This window comes from Rhinolophus sinicus, linkage group LG13 (genome assembly GCF_036562045.2).
Source record: "Rhinolophus sinicus isolate RSC01 linkage group LG13, ASM3656204v1, whole genome shotgun sequence".
NCBI lineage: Eukaryota > Metazoa > Chordata > Mammalia > Chiroptera > Rhinolophidae > Rhinolophus > Rhinolophus sinicus.
The window spans coordinates 2,694,367-2,721,096 of record NC_133762.1 but is presented as its reverse complement, the minus strand read 5'-3'; the positions used below and the strand labels follow the sequence as shown (position 1 = coordinate 2,721,096).

General features: G+C 47.2%; 2 protein-coding genes across 4 annotated transcripts; both read right to left on the bottom strand.

The window, feature by feature from the left end:
- Positions 1-487: 487 nt before the first annotated feature.
- On the bottom strand, positions 488-10,091 carry LOC109459021 (transient receptor potential cation channel subfamily M member 1). Its single transcript, XM_074317619.1, has 6 exons — positions 9,605-10,091; positions 5,791-6,083; positions 4,439-4,667; positions 3,353-3,475; positions 3,020-3,151; positions 488-798 (listed from the first exon to the last, which is right to left on the bottom strand). Exons 1-6 carry the CDS (start codon positions 9,638-9,640, stop codon positions 622-624), a joined length of 990 nt encoding a protein of 329 aa, XP_074173720.1. The 5' UTR covers positions 9,641-10,091; the 3' UTR covers positions 488-621.
- On the bottom strand, positions 10,090-26,196 carry LOC109459057 (transient receptor potential cation channel subfamily M member 1). Of its 3 annotated transcripts, XM_074317617.1 has the most exons (12): positions 26,061-26,196; positions 24,636-24,849; positions 23,494-23,618; positions 21,922-22,093; positions 19,373-19,547; positions 18,797-18,920; positions 17,751-17,823; positions 16,767-16,867; positions 15,280-15,453; positions 14,055-14,189; positions 12,873-12,923; positions 10,090-10,587 (listed from the first exon to the last, which is right to left on the bottom strand). In XM_074317617.1, exons 1-12 carry the CDS (start codon positions 26,061-26,063, stop codon positions 10,141-10,143), a joined length of 1,794 nt encoding a protein of 597 aa, XP_074173718.1. In that variant the 5' UTR covers positions 26,064-26,196; the 3' UTR covers positions 10,090-10,140. The 3 variants fall into 3 exon arrangements, with proteins under 3 accessions (XP_074173718.1, XP_074173719.1, XP_019608793.2); XM_074317618.1 differs by lacking the exons at positions 10,090-10,587; positions 12,873-12,923; positions 14,055-14,189; positions 15,280-15,453 and having other exon boundaries at positions 16,436-16,867; XM_019753234.2 differs by lacking the exons at positions 10,090-10,587; positions 12,873-12,923; positions 14,055-14,189; ... (2 more) ...; positions 17,751-17,823; positions 18,797-18,920 and having other exon boundaries at positions 19,369-19,547.
- Positions 26,197-26,730: the final 534 nt, after the last annotated feature.

The window sequence follows — 26,730 nt, the reverse complement described above, 5'->3', positions numbered from 1 at the left end:
CCTGCGCACATGCTTTCAGGAGGGTGTGCCCCCATCTGCTGCCGTGGGGGCTGCTTTTCCCCACGTGCCAGTGACTGGCTGATGTGGGGACAAATTCTCCCTTCTCTCAGGGTGCACAGCCACTAGTGTCCCCGCCACTCAGAGTCCCCTGCAGGATGAGGTCAGGGACAGTTTCCACTGAAATCACAGCTTGCTCAGCCCCTCTGCGGCCTGGCCCCCTCGCTCCCTCCCATGGTTCTCCTGGGAACCTTTAATAACCAGCAAAGAATCCCCACCTTAGGACAGACAGTGTGGTTGGTTCAGAAAGTTACAGGGTAAAGGTCACCTCTGGTATCTCTGTTTCTAGTTTCAGCTCCCAGAAACTGAGCCAAAATCTGTACCCAGTTGTAGTAACTGGTTTATCTCAGGTGTCTGGAAGCATTTACTATCGCTTTTATAGGCACCCAGACCCATTTTTATTATGAAACGTCATTTATTTTGCCTCGTGTTCTGGTTTGCAAGTTTGAATTCACCTGGACGCAGAAGGCATGTAAATCTCAAGCAAGGGAATGGGATAAACTTTCCCTCAAAAGGAAAATCCCATGGCCCCCATGACTGGCATGACGTTTGCAGTAGGAGGCTCTATGTGAGTTGGGTGGTGGGGCTGGGACAGGTCCTGGGACCACTCGCCTCTCGTATTTTCTCTAACGCCAGGGTCACGATGTAGGAGATGACGATCCACTCCTGGGGACAGGGCCAGCGCTCCATGCGCACGAGGATGACGTAGTTGAACAGCAGCAGGTACACCAAGTACGATATCTGGAAACAGGAGAGCCGTGAGCAGTGTTTAAAGAGAGGCGACCGCGCTGGAAGCAAGTTTTGGAACCCTAGTTTCAGGTTGATGCATCTGCTAAAACCAATTTTCTTTTTTCTTTTTTTTTTTACTTAGTCTTTTTAAACTGTTTTTATTTTTCAATTACAATTGACATTCAATATTATTTTCTATTAGTTTCAGGTGTACAGCGTCGTGGTTAGACGTTTGTATAATGTACATAGTGGTCCCCCAGTTAGTCTCGTCCCCACCTGGCACTGTGCACAGTTATTACCACGTTACTGACCATATTCCCTGTGCTGTACTGTTTTGTAACTGCCAATTTGTACTTCTTAATCCCTTCCCTTTTCTCACCCACCCTCCCTACCCCCTCCCATCTGGCAGCATTTTCATTTCCAACTGGACTGACTCATCTACAGGAACCCTTCCAGCCACCTCCAGTGCAGACAGAACCTCGAGGCAGGTTGAAGGCATTCTGTACTTTGAGCACGATGTGGGCGCTGACATTTCCTTTCCTAACTGACGGTGTAGCTGTTGCTCCTGCCCCCCTCTTGGGGAAACTGTGAAGCTTCCCCCAAATCATGACAAACAGGGAAACTTTTCATGGCTGACTGGTGTGTCTCCTCCATTCCTAGAAATGGGGAATGTTGCTCACTCCTCCCTGTCTCCCAAGTTTCCCTCTTGCGTCTTTCCACTATTGATGGGTGTGGGAGGTGAGAGGGAAGGACGATGAGTTAGTCGTCTGCCTGGCACACATTGCTGTCTGGAGCCTCCCCAGGTGGCATTAACATGTCTGTGATATGGTGGGCCCACAAGGGTCCCCATCTATGTGGCCAAGATCATGCAGAGTATATGGGAGTGAGGTATGCGATGGACTGAGGTCGTCTGAGGTGGATTGTTGGAGGCGTGAAGCTGACGAATCTCTCGTTTCAGTGCCCCTCTCTGGCACAGGCCCCTTCTGCCGTCTTGGGGATGGGGTGGGTGCTAGCAGCGGTGTGTTTATGAGTCAGCAGTCTTTTGTGTTGTAGAAGGTTCCCCCTCCTGATGTATAAGCTTGATAGGATGCAGGTAAAATCCTTGTAGCCACAGTCTACCCTGCAAGAGGCTTAGAGCCAGCGTTCTCCAACTTGGGTTGCGTCAGAGCCCCCGGGGAGCTGTACCACGTTGCCCTCCCTCCCACACACCCACAGGTGTCAGCTGGCCCCGCCCTCTGCAGCCACAGCGATGCTGAACCCTCCTGCCCCGGCCTCCCTGGTTCTCAGCTGGTCCTGGCCAGAAACATCTGGTGGGGTGGCATTGGCCACATCGCCTGTGGTGGCTATCAGAAGGTTGTGTGTCCCTGACCTCCACTGGCCTGGGTCCTATGAGGCCTCCCAGGCGCAGCCCCCCAGGCGCAGTTCCCCAGAGCTCTGCCTCCGCCCCCTGTGGGGACTGTCTGCAGCTGGGCCAGTTTCCCCCAGGGCCTTCCAATCTGCCTTGCTTCCCTCTTTTCTGGCCCATCTGGGAAGTCCCAGCAGGTGTAAGGCTGCAATCCTGGGGCTGTCCAGACAGTGGCCCAAGGGGGCTGGAGGGTAGCGTGTGGCCTTGGTTTGCTCCCCTGTCCTAGGAAGTTGTGATCTGGGTTCAACCATACTCTTAGTAACTCCAGTTTCGTGACAAATGGCATCTGTGGGTTCGGTTTTTCGATCACTTGTCGTTTGTTTAAGTAAAATTATATTTTCCTAAGTTTGTATTGCTAAAGACATTTAAACAAGTCTTCATCTTGAGCAAGTAGAGTGTGACTACTTTGCTTTATAGAATGGTGTATTTGGGACTAGGATGGCCACATCCTGCATTCGCATAATTGTATGACAGCATATCTAGAGCCAGTTTTAGGTGAAGGTCTGAATTAGGTGGGACCGTTTTGTTTTCACAATTCATTTTAATTCAGTGAATTTCAAACACTTTTCAAAGGCCTTGACATTTTTCTTTCTCTTTTCCCTAAATTAAATTTATGGGGCTAACATTGGTTGATAACGTTATGTAAATTTCATAATGTAATAACATTATGTAGAGTTGGATACCATTTTATAATACGACATCTGTATGGCCTATTGTATGCTCCCCACCTGAAGCTTAGTCTCCTCTGGCCTTGACCTTTTTCTCGATTCTAACATATCTAACTGTTCAAAACAGGCTGAATGGCACATGCTGAGGGGGAGGCCTTACTGTGTAAAACCAGAACTTGACAATGGGAGCGTTATAGAATTCACAGATCTTCGTCCCAATGGGGATGCTCCTCTGCTTTTTGTGCTCATTTTCCTCGTCCCCCTTCCTCGAGCCGTCATCTGCATTCGTGTCCTGGAAAACAGAGCGTAGCACACGGGAAGGACGTTGCTCAGTGGGAAGAGCAACGTGCCCCACTTAACAGACAGGCACTTTGGAAAAGAAGTACAAACATTTCCCCAATGACTGAGCTTTCCAAATTCGTGGTGAGAGAAATCTCCACAATTCTGAAAATGAGAGCAGATTGCTACTTGGACGATCAAGGGCATCACTGACCATGGTCTCCTCTTCTTTTTCTTTGCCGTCTTCATTTTCCTTGGATGTTTGATATGACAAGTCATCATATGTGCGAAATTCCAAAAGCAAGATGGTGGGGGGAAGAAGAATCCCCATTATAACCTATGGATGGTGAGGGAAAAATGGGTTTTTAAGCTGTGTCAGTTCTCAGACTTTTTCCAGTATAGGTAACGTTTGAAAATTATAACCTTCAACGAGACTCAGTAACCTAGCAGTCTTGGAACAAGTTTATCTCCGCTCGGTGTTCTGTGGCTTATTTGGTTTGGTGCATTGGCAGAATTGCAGGCAGTGAAATATCTAAGAACATTCACCCATTTTTTTTAGATGAACAGCAGGCAGTATTGTGTGGAATCCTGACTTAAAAAGCAGAGATCTTACCTTAAGTTTCAAAACAGGCAATTAAAATTCAATATAATAATACAGTAAATTAAAGTATAGTAGAGTAAATAAAATATAATATAAATTAAAATATAACAAAATTAAATTAAAATATAATAAAATTAATTTTATTTACTATATTATTATATTTAAGTTAAAATATGGTAATATAGTAAATAAAAATAATTAACATATACAAATACTTCCCGTGAAGTAGGCCAAAAATATTTTATATAGAAATCACTTAGACGTAATGTGAATATATAGACCAAGAGTTGCAAGACAAATGTGACTCGCCAAAGAAGGAGTGAATTGGGCTTGGTCTGGATGGCAAAAGACTAATCTGGCTCACAGATGGAAATCCTGGCATTTTTATCAGGGCAGCTGCCGAGCTCTGCAAGCCAGGCACGCTGGTTAGGTCAAGCTCTGGGTTCAGCCACCGGGATTCAGGTACGGGACCCACCCCTTCTTAATTCAGACCCCAGGCAAGTTACTTAATCTCATATTTTCAGGTTCCCTATCTGCAAGACAAGGGCTGTCAGGCATCTCCCCCACGGGGTTGTTTAGAGGAGTAAATGAAATACCTCACAGGCCATGCTGAGCCCAGCCAGGCAGAGTGAGAGCTCACGGGTGTCACCTGTGCCTGGGACGTCCTTGCCAGCCTGACAGCGCGTCCATCCCACGTACCTTCAGGCCAGGGTTCTTCCTCATCCGCAGCCTTCCCATCCACATGTCGGTCAGCAGCATCTGGCTGCACGTGTGGGCGATAAAGTCCCGGTGTTTGGCGGCCACGGCCAGTTTGAGGCAGGTCGAGTTGCTCCAGTTTTTCAGCTCATAGGTGAGCAGTTTCATGGCGATCTGCTCGTCGTGCTTATAGGATTGGTCTAACAACTCCACAGCCAGCTGCCCAAAGTCTCTGGAGGGAAAGAAATGGATTGGGGCTGAAGCCACAGTGGCCACAGGCTCTTTGTTAGAGACACGTGTCCACAGGAAATCCAGAATTCCCAGTTCTCTGCAAGCAGGAAGTTCATGGGGTTTGTCCCCAGGGGAGAAAGGCGGGGGCTCCATGCTCAGTTCTGTGGAGGGCTGACTGCTCTTGCTACAAAAGGAGCTTTAGATTGACCCAATTCACCCCTCAGGCCCCAGGGACACAGAGATGAGAAGGCAACGTCCCTTCCCTCCTGTGTTCACAGAACAGGTATGCAGACAGAAAGGGAAGCAAAGCCCCTGGGGACTGGAAGTCAGAAGAGTAGCTCCGCTCTGTGGAGGGGACAGGTAGACACTGAAAGGGGACACAGGAGGGCTGACAGTTACAGGTAAGGCCCTGTTTCACGGTCTGGGTGCTGGTCATACTGGTGTGTTTCATTGGAACCACAGCATAAAAATGGAAACCCACCAGCACAAACCTTGGGAACCAGCCCTGGGGCAAGAAACCTGACCTATAAGTGAATTGCTGGAGGCTCAGTGAGGACAGGCTGAGAGTTAAAAACTGCAGGGGGCCAGTCTTAGGGGGTCAGCCACCAAGTTCTCAGGGGAGAGGAGAAGGCGCCATTTTGAAATACGCCCCAATCCTCTTAACAAGGTCTGCCTCCAAAGGAAACTGTTTTCACCAGAGCCTAACCTACTGGGATTTTATCAGAGCCTCCCGGGCCTGGGGGAAATGAAATACTCAGCTCCAGCCCCCTCTAGCCATCCTGTCCCACCTAAGGGGGAGAAAACTGAGACGCCTGTGACCCGGGGCCTGGGGTTGCAGGCATTGTACCCCTGAGGGTTTCCTTATGGACATGTTTCACTGTCTTTGCATGAAGATTGCGTTTCCGTAGTTTGCACAAGGAGGCAGTAAGCAGAGACAGCGGCGTCCAGAAACACCTCAGAGAGACAGAAGAGAACATCCCCGACATGATGGACAGAGCGATTCAGGAACAAGCTTTACATGGACTTGTGCTGCAGTGAGAAATACATTTGCCATCCCTCCCCCCAAAGGGACACGCGCTCAGGGCAAGCGTCTCCCGGTCCTCCAGTTCCCTCTAGACACAGACTTTGAGTTGTTGTCCAGGTCCTCGGAGATGTCGTCCACCAGCTCGCTCTCGGAGGACTCGTGCGCCATGGCCTTGTAGAGCTTGCAGGCCACCAGGGCCTTGGCCATGCTCTCCTCGCCGCGCTGCCACAGGAAGACCGCCATTTTCTGGCGCTTCATCAGCACGGCCCACACCAGCAGCTCGTGGAAGGGGTACTGGAAGCGGCTCACAGCAGGGTCGTCCACGTCGATGGCGACCTCTTCCTCCTTCTTCTTCTTCTTCTTTTTCTTCCCTTTGGCCGGAGGCTCGTCGTCCTGAGGGGAGAAAAGCACCTGTTCCACGGTCCTGCCATCAATGTGCAGTGAAGGGTTTCAGGATGACCAGAAAAAAGGAAAACCTTTCTGTCAGAGGGAATAAAGAGACCTCGTACGTACGTCTGTGGTTTCCACTCAGTACACTAATTCTTTGGAAAACATGCACATTATAAGTAAACCCTCTAACGCTGAATGAACTGAAATGCGAACTACTATTTGAAGAGCTTGTACCCCTGGGGGTTTTTCTTCCCAGAAGCCTTTAAAAACCGAGGAGATACTGCAAAACTAAAACCACAACAAAAACACATGTAAATACAAATGGCACCAGGGGAGAGAGAAAGCCCACAGGCTATTTCCTCAGGGAAGTCTTCTAATATCAATTCTCGTTGGCCAGACATGGCTAAACCAGAGATGCACAGGAAAAACGTAAAACGGGATAGAGAAAAATGTCTTGGTTTTCCCTGCCAATGTTTTTTAAGGAAGCAGACGTTTAATTCTGAATGAGCTTTGTCCTTTCATGCCTGTGCTACAAATGGAAGGTCAACATTTCCCATTTCCTAAAGGGATTACAAGGGATGGTCTGAAATTGAAGCAAGATCTGAAAGAAAGGCGGGTACGACTGGGAGAATTGGGGGTGGCATGGAAATACGTGGGGCTTGACTATTCCAGGCTAAGGCTTCAGTACGCGATGGAATATTAAAAACAATATTTGTTCTTTGGCTCCCCCATCAATTATCTACTTTTAGTCTTATTATGAGAGGTTGTGTATTTCTTCCATTTCCTCAGATGAGGACATTGTGACTGAAAGACTGGGTAAGTTGCCCACATTGACACAGCTGGTGTGGCTGGACCATGGAGGATGGGGCTCTCCAATTCCTATCACATGTTGTTTAAGACTGACCCAATTTTATAATCTCCTAACGAGTTGTTATAACATTCGTATTAAAACTATGATATCTTGCCTCGCATTTAAATCTTTTTGTTCTAATTTTCTAATTTGTCACAGTAAAACTACACTTAAGGTAATTTAGGGAATGTTGTTCTACATAGGTTAAAAATTAACATCCAAATTTAAAAGTAAACATAGCTTTATTTTCAAGAACATATCAAATCAAATAAAAACCCACTAAGAGCTAAGGAAATGTTGTGAAACAGAAGCCCTTTTAAGCCTACCTTTGAATGGTATAGAATATTATTAAAATATTAATTGTATGCAAATTCTCTTAAAAATAACTTTGATAACACACAATGGGATTTATAGATGATGTAATACAGAATGGTACACCTGAAATCTATGTAATTTTACTAACAATTGTCACCCCAATAAATTTTTTTAAAAAAGAAAACAATACAAAATAATAACTTTGATAGCTAGAGAGAGAATATAGAAATGGTTAATTTTTCTAAAATGCAAAGAACTGTCACAAATCAACAAGAACAAGAGAAACAACCCCAAAAACCAACAGGAGATACAAACTGGAAGTATGAAGAGAGACTGACACATCCACAGTCATAGTAAGGACTCTCCACACACACCTCACTTAGAAATAAACTTGAAAAAAATTAGTGAGTAGAGAAACAAATTGAATAACATAATTACCAAGTTTGATCTGACTGATAAGTGTAAGAATCGTACCCAGCAAACTGAGAATGCACATTTGTTTCCAACACAAGTGAATCATTAACAAAAATCAGCCAGGCACGAAACCCCAGTTCCTTTGAGATTTTCTGTCTCAGTGAATTCCAGAAATCACGTTAATCCACATTCAAGAATAAAATTACCTAGGAATCAACACAGTAGAATGTCGACAACAATAAAAGTCTGTACCTGGAAAATTTTAAATATGCTTGTAAATAACTCTTGGATTAAAGGAGAAGTGATAAATATTTGGAAATGAACGGCAATGAAGGTTCTACTCACCCCAACCTGTGGGATACCGTGAAAACAATGCTCAGAGAAAAAACAATTATACCTTTAATGCACTTACTGGAATACAGGGAAGATGGAAAATGAGTGAACCTCACTTTCAAATTGGATCAATAAAAACAATACAGTAACTCTGTACAAAGTATATGGAAGGAATGAATAAAAATTAAAGCAAGTGTTAATAAAATAGAAAACAGAAGACAGTTGCTTGAAAAGAGAAAAATACCAATCAAATATGTAGGCAAGTATGGTTAAGAAAAAGAGAGATCACATAAACTTTTTAAAAATTGGAACAAGAAATGGCACACAACTAAAGAAAGATATTGAGGAAATTGAAAAAAATTAGAAAACTATGTAAAAATTTACACCAAGGACCCTGAAGGCCTAGATGAAATAAATTGTTTTCTGGCAAAGTGTAAATGACCAAAGTTGATTCTAAAAAACAGAATGCCTGAATTGACTCATAAAAGTTATTATAAAAGTAGTGAAAGATAGCTCCGCCAAATAGCACTGGCACTAAGCTTTTTTAAAGGTGAGTTCTACCAACCCTCCACCCAACAGACAAACCCTACATGACATAAAGAATTTGAGAGACTAGAAAACTATGGAAAGCTGCAGATCATAACCCTTATAGGACCACAGCTCCAGCAATCATGGTACCACCACACCAAAGGTCTGTCTTAATTGTGTATTATATATATATATATATATATATATATATATATATATATATATATATATATTTCATCACATATATATGATGAAATATATATATGTATGTGTGTGCATATATATATATATATATATATATATATATATATATATATATGATGAAAGGTTGGATAATTAAGTTTGCGAACTTTCTACTGTGTTAAGTGCACGGTGGAAAGTTTGCGAGCTTAATTGTCCGACCTTTCGTATGTATATGCATATACGATATATACACAGCACATCTTTTTTTATCAGGTCGTCTATAGGTGGACATGTAGGTTGCTTCCATATCTTGGCTATTACTAGTGATGCTGCAGTGAACAGAGGGGTACGTGTATCTTTTCAAATTAGTGCCAAGAGTAGGAGCTGGATGGTGTGGCAGCTCTATTTTACGTTTTCATTTTTCTTTAGCGTCTATTGAAAAATGACCATGTCATACTGTTTTTCTTCTTTGACTTACTGCTACGAGGCAACATATTAGAGACTCACTAACATTAAATTATATCCACATTCTTAGAAGACTTTAATTACTTGTTTATGACTTTAAAAATATTCCATTGAATTTCTTTTGGCGTTACTTAACAATTTTTATGTATACAAGTGGTATTCTCTAGGTTTTGGGCTTTAATCTTTGTCTGCTTTTGAAACCATGGTTTTGCTAATTCTGTAAAATGAATTGGCTAGCATCGAACGTTTTTTTAAATGTCTGTGGTCCTTTAATGTAATTTGACTGAATCATCTAAGCAAATTTTGGTGTGTAGTGTAGTGGACTTATTCATGGAGAACAAACTCATTCAATTTATGCTAAACACACACAAAATGCGGAGGGCTACATGTATTTGACCGAGATACCACAAAACTATGGAAATCAGAATTTACTTACTTCTACTCCCAGAAGTTTAAGAGCTTTAGGCTGCATAATGGAAGGGGAGAAAACAATCAATTGAACCAGCTGAGTAATGTCAGTGTTACATTAGTAGTACACAGGAAGCACAATAACACATTAATAGTTAAGGACAATATCCAAAGAAAGTAGATGCTTTAACATGGGAACTCTGCTTCTGTCAGCCCCAGTCAGTTGAGAAAAACGTGCAGACACTTGACCCTTATTCCAAGCAGAAACAGAGACGTTCACTCGCGGAAATGCAGACACAGAGCCCGGGGTCTAAGGGGGGGATGAGGGGGGCTTCCTGGGAGAGCTGACATTTGAGTCGGGCTTGTGCTAAGTGAGGGGTTTAGATCCAGAAAGTCCTGGCCAGCACCCGCGCACAGTGTGGTGTCGACAGAGGCACGTGGTCTCCTGTGACAGGTGGGGCTGACCCTCAGGCTGCCAGAGGGCCCTGGATGCCATAGTAATGAGCGAGGCAGTGATGGCTTCTCTGAGCAGGGAGTTACCTTCCTGTCCCTGGCTTTGGAAGGTCAGGGTGGCCAAAGCAGGAGGGTGGAGTGCAGAGGGCAGAGATGAGGGAGCCCAGGAGGAAGGGGAAAGGCTGGAGGGCAGGCACGAGAGACGGGCCGTGTGTCCCGACTTGCTAAGGACAACAGAGGGGCCTGGGACAGAGCCTGTGCGTCTGTAGGGGCAGCGAGCCCCACACCTGAGTCGTTCCAGGTGCGCTTGGGGCTGGGGGATGAGCTCGGCTTTGAACAGGCTGAGCTACTGGAGAGGACAGCGGGAACCACATGCGACTCCAGGAGGCACAGAACAGCATAGGGACGGAGCTCTACCCTCTTAGGTCCAAACAGGTTGTTGTAGAGGGTGCGGAAGCTCTTGCGGGTGTAGTGGCAGCGGTAGGCCCCGCCCATGAGGTACTCCAGCACCAGCCCAATGTCTATGAGGCTGATGTGGTAGTCTGGTGGCATGTTGCCCTGTAAGAGAAGGAGCTGTGTGTCAGGCCTGGGCCGGGGCGTCTGTCACCACCCCTCAGGCGTGGGTGCCAGTGTATGAAGTAATACTCAGTGTATTCGCAAATGACCAAGGGACATGAGGGCTGACGCCATAGTTCAGAAAATCCCAGTGAGGACAGAAACGCATGAGGCTGTCGGGTAGGGGGCAAAAATGTGCAGAAACATAAAGGAAATAATCATGCAGCTGTGTGAGCCTTCCCTTGTGACAGACTGGTTTTGTCGAGAAGTAGCTGTGACAGCTGCTCGCAGGGGAGCGGCCCGCTTCAGGGGCGGGAGTCCAGATTTCATGCAAGAGGAAGAAGTGACCAGGGTCACAGGACAGTGGACACTGTGGGGCCCGTGGGAAGACAGAGCACCCCCGGCGCCGGGCTTTCCTAGTGACAGCTCTGCATGGTGCCCTGTGACTTTCAGGGGGACCCACCCCCCAGATTTCAGACGGAACCCAAACACCCACAGTATCTGGGGAGGTTGGGAGACAGGGAGGGGGCAGAGTTCTGCAATAAAATGGAAGGGATGTGTTGAGGCAGAGTCCGCGAGGGGGCTGCTGAGGGAGGATGACGGCGCATTGTGAGTCAGTTGGTCGCGTCCCCGGGCAGCCGTCTCATCCACACGGCACAGCCGACCCTTCCGTTATTAGGGTTTTTTTTTTGCTATGGGCCATTTATGGCTTGGTGAATTTCCTATGGCTGAAATGATGGTGGGAACCTGGAGTCCATTGCATGCAGATTACTCCACGCCCCTTGTTTCAGTTTCATAAAACATCTTTTACTTCCAAATAAGCCTGTCCACATGGATGTATGTGTCACACATGAATAAACCTAAGTGAAGGCACGGGACATGATTGACAGGAAGTTGGTGCTGGAGGGTGCTTTGCGACTGTTTCACAAGCAGTAATTATTACCACAACAGTTCTCTACTGAGGCTGCATCCGGGAGATGGAAGCCCCTTTGGGTCAGGACACCATTTGGCACAGGGACGTGCATGATGGACTTGGAGCTTCGTTTTGGAGGAGATGGTGGTCGGGGTGCCTGGCAGCCTGGGAGAGAGGGAGGCACCAAAGGAGGGCACGGTGGTAACAGGTGGGGTGAGGGGCGCCCGGTAGTACATTGGGACTGGCCAGATTTACTAAATCTTTCCTCAGGCATCACAGGTTTGTTCGGGCCCCGTGGTGGCTGGGATTCCATACGCAGAAATAAGGAGGTACAGTCCTGCTACTCAGGAGCTGGTGTTTTGGGGGGACAGGAGCAATGCTACAAACAGCCCCTGAAGCGGCGGAATGTTTGCCCCCCCAAGTCTGCCTGGGTGGGCAGGTTGGAGGGTAAGAGCTTTTGAATGTTGGCACTTCCTCACTAAGAACTCTGGGAAATCAGTCCTTATGGGGGGGAACTGATTCTGTTCTGATCCAGTGAGTGTCTCCTCTTGTTAGCACTAGATACTTGCATGACGTCTGACCAGACTCGCTCATCTGAGTTATTTTCTCTTGCTGAGAATACAAATACACACTGCACACTTTGCAGGCCAGGGGCTGCATTCTCGCGAAATGAATCACTCACGTTAACCCAATCCCATCTCTAGCCTGTGGCGACATGACTCAAGAAATGCCATGACGTTCCGTGAGTGGACCTGCATTTCTGGTGCTTCCGGAAAGAGGCAGAGTGGCAGATCTTAATGCAGACCCAGAGTATGAGGTCACCCGGACAGGTGGTGGCTTGCTCGGGTCAGCAGCAAGCCCAGCCCGACCCCCTGGCTGGTGCCCTGACCTTGGTAATGGAGCCGACCCATCGTGGGTCATTCAGCACCAGCCTCTCATGCGTGGGCGTAAACATTAAACTTTAAAAAGATTATTATTATTATTTGTTTTTAGTTTTAAGTACACTCTTCATGGAGAGAGGAATTCATTACTTCTTATGCCTCCAATAAAGTGACCACACATTTTAGAAATTTTAGAAGTGCTCTGAAAAATGTCTTATTAAGTACAAATTGCTAGTTTTAAAAACAGTCACGGGGATGTAAAGTACAGCACAGGGAATATAGTCAATACTAGTGTAATAACTATGTATGGTGTCAGGTGGGAGTACAAGACTTATGGGGGTGATCACTTCATAAGTTATATAAATGTCTAACTGCTGTGCTGTACACCTGAAACTAATATAATAATGTATGTCAACTGCAATTGAAAAACTAATTTTAAAAAATGTCTTGTTGAAAGATGCCAATAGGTAAGGGTTACGAAGTAGCAGACTGACCTTTTTTACGTCTCTCACCAGCAAATGAAGTGTGTTTGGGGGACCCAGTCTCTGAAAGAGAAGCATTCAGCCATATGAAATACATTTGTCTCTTTAACGCTGAGCAAAATCCTACCCTATTTGATAAAATTAATGAATTGTGAGATGGTAACTCACTGTCAGCCTGTTTCTTTTATGAGACAGGACTGGTCCGTGGTTAAGAAGTATCCAACACATTCAAATGTGTTAAATACATTCCATTGAACGATTTAAAAGAACATCTTATGATGTGCGACATTGTGTTAAAACATCACCAAGTTTTAGCAAACAGCTGCTGAGGGCATTTGTGCTATTTAAAATTTTAGAATGGGGAAAGGAAATGTAAATTCTCAGAATTCATATTGTCACAATATAAGCCAAGAGGATTTTGTTCAAATTCTTCCTTCCTTCCTTCCTTCCTTCCTTCCTTCCTTCCTTCCTTCCTTCCTCTCTTCCTCCCTTCCTTCCTTCTTTCCTTCCTTCCTTTAAACTAAATGTATTGGGGTGACAATATTTAGTAAAATTATGTAGGTTTCAAGTGTACAATTCTGCAATACATCATCTGTATATCACGTCGTGTGTTCACCACCCAGAGTCAGTTCTCCTTCCATCACCATATATTTGACCCCATTTACCCTCATCTACCACTCTCTCACCCCTTATCCTCTGGTAACCACTGAACTGTTGTCTGTGTCTGTGAGTTTTTGTCTCTTTTTTTTGTCAGATGCTTCCTTTCTAATACAGTGGAGCTCCTTACTGTGAAAACTCGATTCTACTCTTTTCACTAAAGCCACATAAAAATGGGGGTCCCCAGGAACAAAGGCCTGCTCACCCTGGTAACTTTCCACTCTGCTCATGAAAGCCTGGCTGACTGAGGAAGCTAGATTCTCTCTGTACAGACTAGTGCTCAGGTACCATACCTGAGTTAATACAATGGAAGGGAGCGTCCGCTAGGCATGGTGGGAGCTAGTAAGGATGTGACCACAGGCTGTGGCCCCAGCAGGTAGGAATCGCTGCCTGCCGTTTCATGGTGGCCCTCCCAGCTGACACCGTGCCTCAGTGATTCCGTGCTCACCCGGGTATTGTCATGCACAAGACACACCAGAGATAGATGTACCCAGATGGCCAGCTCCCCCGGCCGCCCCCCCTTTCTAGAATACTCACTGTGTTGTAAAGCTCTTCCAGCCTCGGGATGGTAAGAAAGTGTTGCATATTTACTCCATTTTCAATCAGGAGCTTCACAAAGTCAACTCGATCGAAGACTAAGGCGTCCAGCATGGCTTGTTCCAGAGCATTCACCTGTGGGAGGCAGGAGAGGGAGCCCAGGGTGGCCTCTCCCAGGGGACACTAGGCCCCAGGTCCCAGAGCTTTCTGAACACGATTCTCTCTGCAACGCATTCTCAGCAAACACAGCCCCTCTCCCCTCCCCTTTCTTCTCGGTTTGGACCCTAAGTGTCAGACCAAGGAGCAAAGTTTGATAAAGGGAGAAAAAGAAATGATTTTCTCCTTTTTCAGACAATTGAAGAGGATTCAGAATTACAGCCAAACTGGCATCACTCTCTTCAGTTTCCGGCTTTGTTTTCAATTAAAATAGTTTATTAGCTTTTCTTTGCATATAAACACGTAAGTCAATAGCGTTCTTTTCAAAATGAAACTGCGATCGATACCTGAATCTCCCAAGCTCCCAACTCCATAAACAATCTTTTTTGAGGTGATAGATTTTAACATTTTATTTACTATTATTTATAATTTACGCCTCTGTCCTTTAAATGCAATGGACCAGCAGCCCTCAGTATAATGAGAAGACTTGCTGGAGACAGTTTGTTTCCTGGACTGAGAATAACCTTTGTGGCAGCTGGCTGGGACTGAGTGGGCATGCAGCGTGCCACCAGGGTGAGTGATGCCAGTTACATGTGCCCACAGACGCCCAACGCCCTGTCCTGTCTGTGTCCTGACAGTGGCAAGGCCGGGACCCACCGTGTGATATGTGGCTCCCGCTTCCCAGCCCACCTATCACAGGCTCCACCTTTTATTCCATAATAATTGATGAGTTTCCCATATTTTTGTGCATCGAACATGTGTGTCTGCCAGGCAGAGAGTCAGTGTGGAGTGAAATGACCAGGGTTCCTCTCTGTGCGGCTCCATCCCCCCAAAGCAGGAATGTTTGGTGTTTATGACAGCCTGACAGCTACATCATAGCAAAGGTGACCTTGCTGGTGGAAATACCAACACCGTCCTATCAATGTTTTCCCGTGGCCTCCTGGGACTCAGAGCCCAGGGTGGGGCTGATGCCAAAACACCCAGAACTGCCCCTTCCCCTGAAGGAAGAGGGCGACAGGCTCCGTGACCTCGCTGATCCCAAGAAATGGAAGATAGGCTCTCCACATACCCAGTTCAGCAGCTCGAGCTTCCGGGGGTCAGTTTCTTCCTCCACCTCCTCTTTCACTTTCCCTTTCTTCTTGCCTTTTCCTTTCCCCCTGCCCCCTTTGGTGGTGGCTGTGGGTGGCTTCTTCTCCTTCTCGGTGACCTTGCTATGCTCCGGTGGGACCAGGCTTCCCAGGGGCTGCATCCACAGCAAGCAGAGTGAGGGAAAGATATTACCACTGCACTGACCCTCACCTCTGCATACACACGTGTACACACATGTGCACACATGCACACATGTACACGTTCGTGCGCACACTTGTCGTGGGCCTGCTGTCTGCCGAGAAAGCCCTGATATCATGGACCACTGCTGCTCACTCCCTGACGAGTAAGTGTGTTTGTGTCCTTAAAGAGGCTGACATTTTGGTGGATGTGTGTTTGCCCAAAGGCGGTGGTGCTGAGAGCTTAAGTTCAAAGGCGACGGTTGCTTATGCAGATGGGAGAAAATGATTGTGGAGGGGTCAGAGGCGACGTGTACAACTGCAGACGCCTATTTGGACAGACACAAGAACTGAGCTTCTGGCTCACACAGAACGTCTCGTGGGTGTTGCTGAGACGCACACAACGTGGGAACAAGCTGGGTGAGTGACTGACTGAATCACGTAAATTAAGAAGATCGTACAATACCTTAAATATTTTAATTTCCTTTTTAGTTTCCCAGTTTTTCCACTCTTGGTAAAGGAATGCAGAGCAAAATGAATTGCTGCATGAATGATGACGAGGCCGAATGCTGGGGCAGACAATCTGAAAGGTTCCAGAACGGACTGCCAGGAAGGGCTGGGTCAGGGCTCGGGGACCTTCGACTCGGGAAGCAGGAATCCCACTCTTGTTTGCCTGGTTTTTCCTTTGTCGAGGGGACAGCTTTCTGAGTCACCCGCACACATTAGCATCCTCTCAAACGTATGACACATGTGCCACAGATGCCACAGATACATACCACACATGTACACTACAGTACATGCACACACACATTACACATTCCCCACACACATGCTACCCACAGGCACAGACCCACAATGCACTGAACCGCACACATACACACCGGGCCCCCCAGACCCCACCCCTACGCAGACTTCTCTAGGCCTCTGGGGGTCACAGAACATAGTTTGAAAAATCAGTACTCACAGTGCAATCATTGTATTTAATGTTAATGGGCTACTTTCTTTCTTTAAAAGGGTAAAATCCCACTGTCACCAGCAATGCTAAAATATGCAGTGGCTATTTCCTCCAGGGCCCTGGTTTGAAACTGTGATGAGTGCTCCCGGCTCGTGCTTTCTCCTGGTTCTTTGACATTAAATAGCAGCTTGCCCTAACAGCCCTAGCGGACCGCACACTGGCTCAGCAGAAGCCCCAGATCGTTTCCTGAGAGCTCAGGGCAGGGGAGAACACACTAACACATCACGGTACGAAGTCAGGAGAAAGGCTAGGAATTGAGAAAACACTGAGTTTCACCGGCCAGCGGGGCCCGGAGACGAAGATCTGGCTCCGTGCGATGTCCACGCGGTTCCAAGCCAGCGCCAGGCTCAGCTGGTCCGGGGCGGATGCGTTTGTTCCTGGAACGGCAAGAAACCGGGTGCTTGTCACTCCATGCCTGGACCACCCTGCAGGGTCCCGCAGGGCCAGGGAGGTGAGTGTGGGCTTCCCAGGCCTGCTCAGCGAGGTTCTAGAACTTAGCACCGCTGCCTTCCTCTTGCTTCTGAGTGATGACTCAGGCCCCAAAACCAAGGACTCCATATTCTCAAAGGGCTGCTGGGGAGAAGAGTGGAGACAACCTCTTTGCATACTGACTCAGCATGGTCTCTGGGAGGGACAAAGGAGGGACCCAGTGACTCTGGGACCCTCACATGCAAGAGGGCCGGAGCCCTGGGACTGTCCAGACGTCTGCCTGGCCAGGCCAATGGGTGCTGCCACTCCAAACCGAGGGTGTGAAGAGCCCAAGAGGACCAGCCCCCACTGCAGGGAGACCAGGCCAGGCAGGCAGCAGGCCCGCTGGTGACACCCTCTTCTGTCTTCTGCTTCCCTGTCATCATTCCAGTATGGCCAATAAACAGGCAGGAAGTGTGTGTCCCCGAGCAACTCCAGGAAAGGCCAGGTCTCAGCCCATCATTAGGCATGGGACAAGGGAGAGGAGAGCACTGTGGGATGCAGCAATCCAGAAAAAAAGTTCCCTTAGTGAACTGGTTACAAATGGAAACTGGTTCTGACTCCAGCCCATCACGGCCCCTGGGCAACCACAGAAAGCACCCCTCCCAAGGAACCCTCGTCACTCTACCGTGGCTTTGTGCTGAGATGACCAGGCGGCCTGGCTCGCTCAGGGTTCTAGCACCACCGGGCACAGTGGGGGCAGGAGAAGTGGGTGGCTTGCCTGGGCACGAGCAGAGCCCCAGCCCAGACCAGCCCTGGAAGCACGGCGGTCGCCAGTTCCCAAGAGCTCACCTTTTAGCAGCGCAGTTAAAATCGCCATCTCTATGTCTTGCTGTCCCTCAGAACCCATTCTAAACACGGTGACCTGAAAACAGGTTAATCGTGAAAAAACTGAATAAAGCAGAGTTGAAAACAAGAGGGAGACTTGGGGTGTCTTCTTAAAAAGGACCACAGAGACTGGTGTCATGCAGTGGTGCTGAGAGCAAACCCATTCTGCACCCGTGCGTCGGATTTCTGGAAGTGGCGGCTTTGCTCATCCTCAACTTGTACCCTCGCCTGAATTCTTGTGTTATGGTTTACCCCGTCTGCTCATTCAGGAGCTACACTCTAATATTTAAGTTGCTCTGGAAGAGGACAGAATCGTTTCTACTCAGACTCCATATCCAGGCATACCTCATTTTATTGTGTTTCGTTTTATTGTGTTTGGCAGGTACTGTTTTTACAAACCAAAGGCAAGACCCTTCGCCAGCAAGATGATAGCTCACTGAAGACGATGGTTAGCATATTTCAGCAGTGAAGTCTTTTTAATTGAGGTACGTACATTGTTTGTTTAGACGCATTGCTATTGCACCCGTAATAGAATACACTATAACGTAAATAGAACTTTTATATGCACTGGGAAACCAAAAAAATCCATGTGACGCGCTTTGTTGCAGTGGTCTGAAGCCGAACCCATGGTATCTCTGAGGTCTGCCTGTACTGTATTCAGAAAGTGAAGTGATAAAATGTGTAAGTACACCTAAAAGGATGGTATACCTATGTCACTCCTCAGAGCTTTAAATGTCATGAATAGCAGAAACCTGAGAATGGTGCAATGTGGCATGATGTCACCTAATACCTCCTAAGGCCTGAAAGCACTTGGGTCCCTCCTTGGCGTGCGCTCAAGGCGCTTCCATCATACAGACATACCCATCCCTTCGGCGTGGATTGTAAACTGCCCCTGGGGAAAAGCTGAACTAAAACACAAACAGCTCCATCACACACACACGGGCAGAATTAGAAAGGAAACACGAGTCTCTCTGTGGAGCTGGGTTTGGAAATAAGCACAGGACACTTACGAGTTCTTTCTTCTTCATGCACTCCATTACGATCGCAAACAGCTGATGCGACTGTGTCTTGCTGTAATTAAATGTTTTCTGAATGGTGACCAGAAGCTGGTCCCTGAGGGATTCATTTATCACCCTGTTCAAAGGAAACGCAAAAGAGAAGAAAGTGGCACCTGTTAAGACTGTACACGTGAATCAATCAGACATCTCTATGTCCGCCTGGTATCTCTGACTGGAAGGAAGCTTCTCCACTGGAGTGGATCCCGGGATGGGGGAAAAAAAGGGACCATAGTAAAAAATTGAAAAACTGGGCTCACATGTGTCCTACTTTCCAGGCCTGTTGAAAACTTTGTGAGGGAAACTAAGTTGAAAGAGAGTGTGTTCCCCCAGGGAAAGAATTCCGTAAGAAACGTCATGCTCTTGACAGCTCCCTCACATCCTGACCTTGGGAAAGGGGAGACGAGCTCTCATACGTCTCCCTGAGTCAACATCTTTGGAATATGGCTGAATGTATCATGGAAGGTTTTCTTCTCAGCCTCACGAGAAGGCAGTTAAAACCCCACCCCTGTCACATGTCCGAAAGCCTACCCTCCTTCTTCACAGTACTTGTGTGCAAAAGACAGGATGTCTGAGGCGCGTCCGCTGCCGTCGCAGACCACCACGGGGACGGGCGGGTCCTCTCGGAGATACTCCAAGACGATGGAAAAGACGTTAGGGCCCCCTTCCACCACGAGACCCACGACAGGGACACCCTGCCCCAGTCCTGCAACACACAACACGGTTGTGTCAGACCAGCATCACAGCACTGCCCGCTCCCTCATTCCCGTTGCTGGAGTTAAAACCTTTACGACTGGTGTGTGTGGTGTGAGCGTCCCCCAAGAAACCTGGAGGAATCCAGGTATGCAATGGTTGCTTTCATTCTTTTATTTAAAGCCCGTACTCTGGCCTTATTGGAAAAACCAGTACCTCAACGTCATGAACTCTTCAAATCACATGTGCTTAAGCTCCAGGTAGAACTCACCTTTCATACAGACTACCTCAGAGTGAGATGTGAGAAACGGTGGGGAATTCTCTATGCAAAAAAAAAATAAAAAAAAAATACCTGCCTTGCTGCTCTGCCCCTGGGCTGATATTCCCACCCTGGATGACGTCCCCTGAAGTGCGACACAGTGAAACCGGGCTGGTTCAGCAACAAGAGAGCTGCTCAGGTAACAGCCACGTGACACTGGGCCACCCACCAGGCTGCCTTGAGCTCTAGAGAACCACCTGTCAAAGGTGAATCATCACCTTGCCTCCTTTATCTCCTAAAGGAACAATACATAAAAAGGAGGAGAAAATGTGTGGATATCAAAGTCTTTTGTGAACTGTAAGTGGCATATCAGTGTGGTCTGTTGTGTAGCTTTTCTGCCTCCAGGGCTTGGGACAGGCAGAGTTCCCGGGAGGGCAAACCCATCGACCACCATGAGCCCATCAGTTAATAACTTGTTCCCAGAGCCGTCCTCTGTCTCTACCAGGTAACATGACCCTACGAACACGGTAGGAGCAGGAAAACTCTGGGAGGCAGGAGGATTCCAGGAACCTGGGATTCTGGAGAGGGAAGAGCTGGGGGTGGAGGGCAGCACAGACAAATTTGCCTACTGCACGATTTTACCCCAAACTGGTCATGACAGAGTATATTCTGAGATGTTTCCCCAGGTGTCATGGGAGCTGTTTGCTCAACATTAATAAACAGCGAAGTGTGCTTGGTCTCCCAGTTCTGAAGGCCTTCAGATCAAATCTGCGAGCGCGCGTTAGGAGAAGGTCTAAGAGTTTCAGGTGGAGGAATTCAGAGTTTCTGGCTTGCTTCCACGGTGCACTGCTGTATCAGGAGCTCTCGAGTATTTTGAACAACTCTGCCGTCTCCTACCAGAATAGTCTCGGTCAAGTGCAATTCAGCAAAGGTGCATTGGAGGGTCTGCCTAGCGCCAGGCCCTGGCCGAGAGACATGGACCAAGGTGCCACATGCCCTGCCTCTAAGGCTGCCAGCCCAAGCAAGGCGTGGCACGCTTAGGAATAGGGCGGCCACATCACCTCTTCTAGAAACAGAGTAGATCTGCTGTTTCTTGGTTTAGGCAGGACTCCCCGAAGCTCTGTGCTGTAACAGGTGACAACTGGGCACCCCTTTGCTGTCCCTGCCCCACTCAGAGTCCTGGGCAAAGGATGACAAAGGGAAGCCCACCAGTCACACGGCCAGGTGAAAACTTACAAGTCCAGAAAACTAAGAGAGTGTGAGGACAAAAATGTCAGCCATCAGCCACTTTATCAATGGAAATGTGATTCTTGGAAATCCAGAACTTTTCATGGTGGGCCACCTCTATTTTAACCCCTGTGCAGTCTCACGGTCCCTTTAAGCATGCTTTGTAATGCCCGTTTTCCAGGTTCTGTTTCACATGACTCTTACCAGTAATGGTAAAAACAATACTTGTTAAAATCGTTGTTTTAAACAATTGTTTGACAATCATTGTTGCTGGAGTATGAACGCGTTTCAAGAGACTACACCCATTATTTTAACTCACAGGTTATGCTTGTGTCATCTGGTTGGGGTTCACCCCTTTCTCTCTAGCTTGACCTCAGCATTGTCCCCCAGAGCTGTGACACCAGGACCAGCTCAGACGGTGCCCTGTGGGGAGCAGATGCGCCTGCAGCCCCCTCCCGAGGTTTCCCCACCTGGCCCATCCTCATCTGGGTGAATGACCAGAGCTAAAGATATTGAATTTAACAATTACCTAACACTTAGTCGACAGAGGGAATCATACTAAGTCTTTGAGGAAATCTTTTTTGTTCAAACATTAAACAATAACGACAGTCATTATAGGGAACAAGAAACGTTGGACAACGTGGTAGTCAGTGCCATTGCAATGACAGCAGCTGCAGAGGTGTTTCTTGCGTCATCCCCCCTTGTGAACTTGGGGCAAAGCGTCACGACATCACTCAATGAGTGCGATTTGGCAGGTGGCTCAGGGAGGGAGCCAAGACAAGTCATGTGTCAGTCTAATAAGAATCAAGGTCAAGGCTTCCAGCACCCCGGGTGGTTCCCCTCTCAGCCTGGTGTTCAGGGCAGCCGCCGCCCAGTGTCTGTGGCCTTGACCAGGACTTACTTGTGTTGATTTTCTGCAGAGAGATGTGCTTCTCCAGCTGCCTCCGCAGCTTCACCTCAGCGCCGTATTTGCCCAGGGTACCATTGTCGGCGAGGATGAAGTGAGTATGGCCGCTGTTGAGCACAGAGAGCTTGCTGACAGGGTTGGACATGGTCTGGTCCACTCTTGTGACCTGGCAAAGTGCACAGCACAGGTCAGAGCTACAGGCTTGGGTATCAGGACTAACAGCGGAAGCAAGAGAACGTGTCTACGAGGTCGGACAATTAAGTCCGCGAACTTGTGGCGACAATGTCTCTAACATTTTCTGATATCAGAGGGATTATTCCTTATGAATTTGTACCAACTGGACAAACAGTTAACCAAGTTGACTATTTGGAAGTGCTGAAAAGGCTGCGTGAAATAGTTAGACGACCTGAACTTTTTGCCAACAATTCATGGCTCTTGCATCACGACAATGCACCAGCTCACAGGACACTGTCTGGGAGGGAGTTTTTAGCCAGTAAACAAATCACTGTATTGGAACACCCTCCCTACTCACCTGATCTGGCCCCCAGTGACTTCTTTCTTTACCCGAAGATAAAGGAAATATTGAAAGGAAGACATTTTGATGACATTTAGGACATCAAGGGTAATATGACAGCTCTGATGGCCATTCCAGAAAAGAGTTCCAAAATTGCTTTGAAGGGTGGACTAGGCACTGGCATCAGTGCGTAGCTTCCCAAGGGGAGTACGCTGAAGGTGACCATAGTGATATTCAGCAGTGAAGTATGTAGCACTTTTTCTAGGATGAGTTTGCAAACTAATTGTCTGACCTCATACATAGCAAAAGCTTTATCTAATCGTGCCTTTAAGCCTACTGTCACTTCTCTGTCCTTTCTAATGAAGGACTTTTTTTTTTTTTTTTGCAAATTTCTATATTAAATTAGAAAAAAACTATTTTAGGTGATGACTCCCCAGCAATTGTACGCCTGGGCATTTGTCACAGAGAAATGAAAACTTACATTAACACAAAATCCTGTATGTGAATGTTTATGGCAGATTTATTTGTAATATCCAACTGGAAACAGCCCAACAGATAAATGGTTAAGCAAACTGTGGCCCATCCGTACCACGAATACCTCTCAACAATAAAAAGGGACAAACTGCTGACACACAATAACCTGATCTCCAGAGAATTCTCGTGGCGTCGAAAAAGCCAGTCCTCAAAGATTCCGTACTATGTGATCCCACTTACATAACATTCTTGAAATGATAAAATTGTAGGCAAGGGCAGATTTTTGGTTTCAAGGGTTCAGGAGGAAGTGGGGGTGCGAGGGAAGTGGGTGGGTGGTAAAGGGCAACATGGGGGACCCTCATTGTGATGGGAACCTCCTTTTTCTTGGTTGTGCCGATGGCAGGATCCTGGCTGTGCGATTGGGCCATAGTTTTGGGAGCTGTTACCAAGGGGGAGGGAGAAAGGGCATGTGAGACCTTGCTTCCTTATTTCTTACAACCATAGGTGAATCTGCAATTATCTCAAAATGAAGACTTTGATTTTTAAAAATTGCCAGCGTCTGGGGAGAGAACACTTACATCCTTCCCGATCAGGTCTTCCTTATTTTCCACCATGCCCCACGGAGCGATTCCTATGGCACAAATGCGGCCTCGGGACTTGGAGGAATGGTCCTTCAAGGCGTCCCCTACGTGGCTGGTGACACCTGTGAGAAGCCATAGGCATATTTTTAGGCCCTTTCCCTCTCATCACCCCACCATTTGTGAACTTTAGGGACCCACTTCTCCAAGCTGCTCCAATCCCTAGAGAACAGGGTTGAGACATAAAGATCTTCACCATGAAAGAAAGTACGTCTGAAGTCTGAGTTCATAAAAAAAGAAAAAGAGAGAGAGAAAAAAAGAAAGTCTGAGTTCATAATCACTAGTCACCTTGCATTAGCTCCCAGAAAAGGGAAAACAAAAACCAAAACCAAGCCAGCTTACCAAGTTTCCGAGACTTAAGGATGGAAGTACCTGGGGTCTTTTTGGCAGTCCCTGCTGCATTCAGCTGAAGTTGAGAGCCAGACTGTCTGGCATGTTCCTCAACCTCTCTGTGCCTCAATTTTCTCTCCCATACGATGGGGAAAGGTCTGTTGAGAGCCTCAATGAAAATGAGGCTTGTACAGAGACCGGTTAAAGGAATGATGCATGGTGGGTGCCAGAAACGGCAACCATTATCACCATCACACCCAACCTGGAAACAAGCTACTGAAGAAAGACTTCAGTTCTGTTATACATATTATCAGGATGCAATACACTTCGGTTTCTGACCTTAATTATAGGCATACATTGTTTTGTAGCTGTTCACAGATACTACATTTTTACAACTGGAAGGTTTGTGGCAACCCAGTGTCTAGCAAGCCTATTGGTGCCATTTTCCTAAAGGCTCAGATGATGGTTAGCATTTTTTAGCAATGGAGTACTTTTTAAACTAAGGTATGTGCATTGTTTGTTTGTTTGTTTTTGGCAGAATGCTATTGCACACTTACTAGACTACAGTCTAGTGTAAATATAACTTATATGCACCAAAGGACCGGGAAACAAACACTTCCGGTGACTCATTTTAGTGTGGCACTCGCTTCATTGCTTGGTCTGGAACCAATCTCCCTGATGTGCGCCTGTATTCCAAAGGCCCAGAGGGCCCACTGTGAGTTGTGGGACAGCCAGAGAAAGTCTGCTCTTACCGGTACTGACCCCACCGGTGAAGATCCAGGCCCCGGTGGTCACGGCAGCCTTGATCAGGCCTTTCCCAAAGACCTGTTTCAGCTTGGGCTGCAACTCAAAGTTCTGGACGCCTCCGTGCACGGATATTAAGAGCTTGGGGAGCTCCAGCTCCCAGTCTTTCACCATGAGATGTAGCAGCGAATCTGGCTTGGTGTCATAGGATACGCGGATGTACTGCAAAAGAGGGTGTGGGGCTCAGCACCCGAGCTCGGCTCTGCCCTACGTGTTCTGCCCCATCCAAGCAAGAGCTGTCTGGCTTTCTCTCCCTCGGGTTCTGGGCCTCTGTGTGTCTGTGGCCAAGCAATGGAAGGGAACTTGGAAGAGTTGCCAGATTAAGCAAATAAAAAAGACCAGTTATTTTGGACTTTCCTATGAACCATGAAAACTGTTTTAGTATTAGGGTGCTTCATGCACTATTCGGGACATACTTATACTGCAAAATGATCCCTTGTTTATCTGAATTTCAAGTATAACTGGGTGTCTGTATTTTACCTGGCAACTGTAACCTTGAAGGAATCAACTCCAAACCTGGCTTACGGTGTTATCAGGGGAAGGGGCCCAGTGGCCACACTGACTGAGCGATGAGAATGGGGGTCATGGCCCAACCTTTGGACTTGACCTTCCTCTCAAGCTGAAGAAGCTGTGAATGGCCTTGGCCCCTATGAACCACTTCTTTGTGCCCACGCCAGCATGTAGCGTGCCTTCCCAGAAGACCCTATCTTGTGGTATTTGGAACCCAACTGAATTTTATTTGAACAATGATGTTGGGCCAGTGAAATAAAATGAAATGGTAAAAAGGGTCTGACCGGGCACAGAGGAGTGTTATTCAGAATTAGCTGAAAGAATCACAGTGTGGACGCCTCCCCTCTCTGGCAGGGCTCATCAGAAAGGCAGAGGGCGCCCCCCGTTTACACGCAAATGGGAAAGTCCTGGGTTTTCTTGGGCCAGCTGAACGCAGGCCATGGAGGCTGTGGGTGGACTCCAGAGGGAAGCATTTCCAGACGCTCCTAAGTCATTTGAGGAGGGTTGAAGGCCCACAATTAAAAGAAAAACAAAACCAGACCCCAGACAACCCCCAAAAACAAATAACGTAATTTCCCTCCCCTCCCTGGAGATGGACCGGTGAATATGGCTGCTGAGTTGGGCTATGGGTTCACAGTTTTGGCATGGACTAAAGTGACCCTATACATTCTTTGTATAAAGAATGCCCAGTTTCTAAGTCTCGGGGCTCAAATACCGAGCGTATCTTGGCCATGAAATATCTTAGGAAGATTGAGCTACTCCCCTGAAAGAAGACCCAAGTGTCTGCAGGCGGGGGTCTGGGACGCCAGGCCTCTGGTGGAGGCTGTGGTCTCACTGGCATCCCTTCCTGAGGCCTCTCTTACCATGGCTTTGTTGGAGTACCCGCCACCCTGGAACTCCAGCGTCCCATAGGAATCTGTGGGGTAGCTCTGGGTGTGTTTGCCGACACACCATTTTTCGGGCTGAGTCTCCACCTCTTCGTTTACCTCCCCACTTTTGCCGGATGTCACGCTTGGCAGAGGGGGAATATGCTGGTTGGTGAGCTGGCCACAGCAACACCTGAAATCACAGGCAAAAGTGAGTCTTTCTGTAACATTTTTTCTCCTTAACGTGAGTTAACCTGAAAAAGGGGCAGACTAACACCTTATTTATGCAGCTTCACTGGGGGCAGAAATGCCACTTATGGTGGCCTTTTCCGGGTAATCAGTGCATATCTATTTATATGCTAGTCTGTTGTAAACACACATTGGATGGTTGCCCTTCTGTATTGGAAATATTTGAACTCTTTTGGATGTCTTGACAAAGTCAATATGTGCAAGAATTACTGCATATCCTGTGACAAAGTGCAATCACATCCTCCCTATATATTCACCTCCCAGGATTTTCTTATATTGTAGAATTCACCTGTTACTTAGTGCAACATTTCTCTGTACAAGTAACAGTGAAAGTGTATTTCTTTTGCTGTTCATGCTTTTGGTGTCAGATCTAAGAATCTTTTGCTAAATCCAAGGTCATGAAGATTTACTCCTGTGT

Coding starts and splice junctions, on each gene's coding strand:
- LOC109459021 (XM_074317619.1), bottom strand. CDS start 9,640: ATGCAGCCTAAAGCTCTTAAACTTCTGGGAGTAGAA. Junction 3,152..3,352: donor AAAAAGAAGAGGAGACCATG/GTCAGTGATGCC, acceptor TCTGTTTTCCAG/GACACGAATGCAGATGACGG. Junction 799..3,019: donor TCAAGTTCTGGTTTTACACA/GTAAGGCCTCCC, acceptor TCCTGTTTCCAG/ATATCGTACTTGGTGTACCT.
- LOC109459057 (XM_074317617.1), bottom strand. Junction 22,094..23,493: donor AAGACCTGATCGGGAAGGAT/GTAAGTGTTCTC, acceptor GCACTTTGCCAG/GTCACAAGAGTGGACCAGAC. Junction 16,868..17,750: donor TTTAACTGCGCTGCTAAAAG/GTGAGCTCTTGG, acceptor TTGCCGTTCCAG/GAACAAACGCATCCGCCCCG.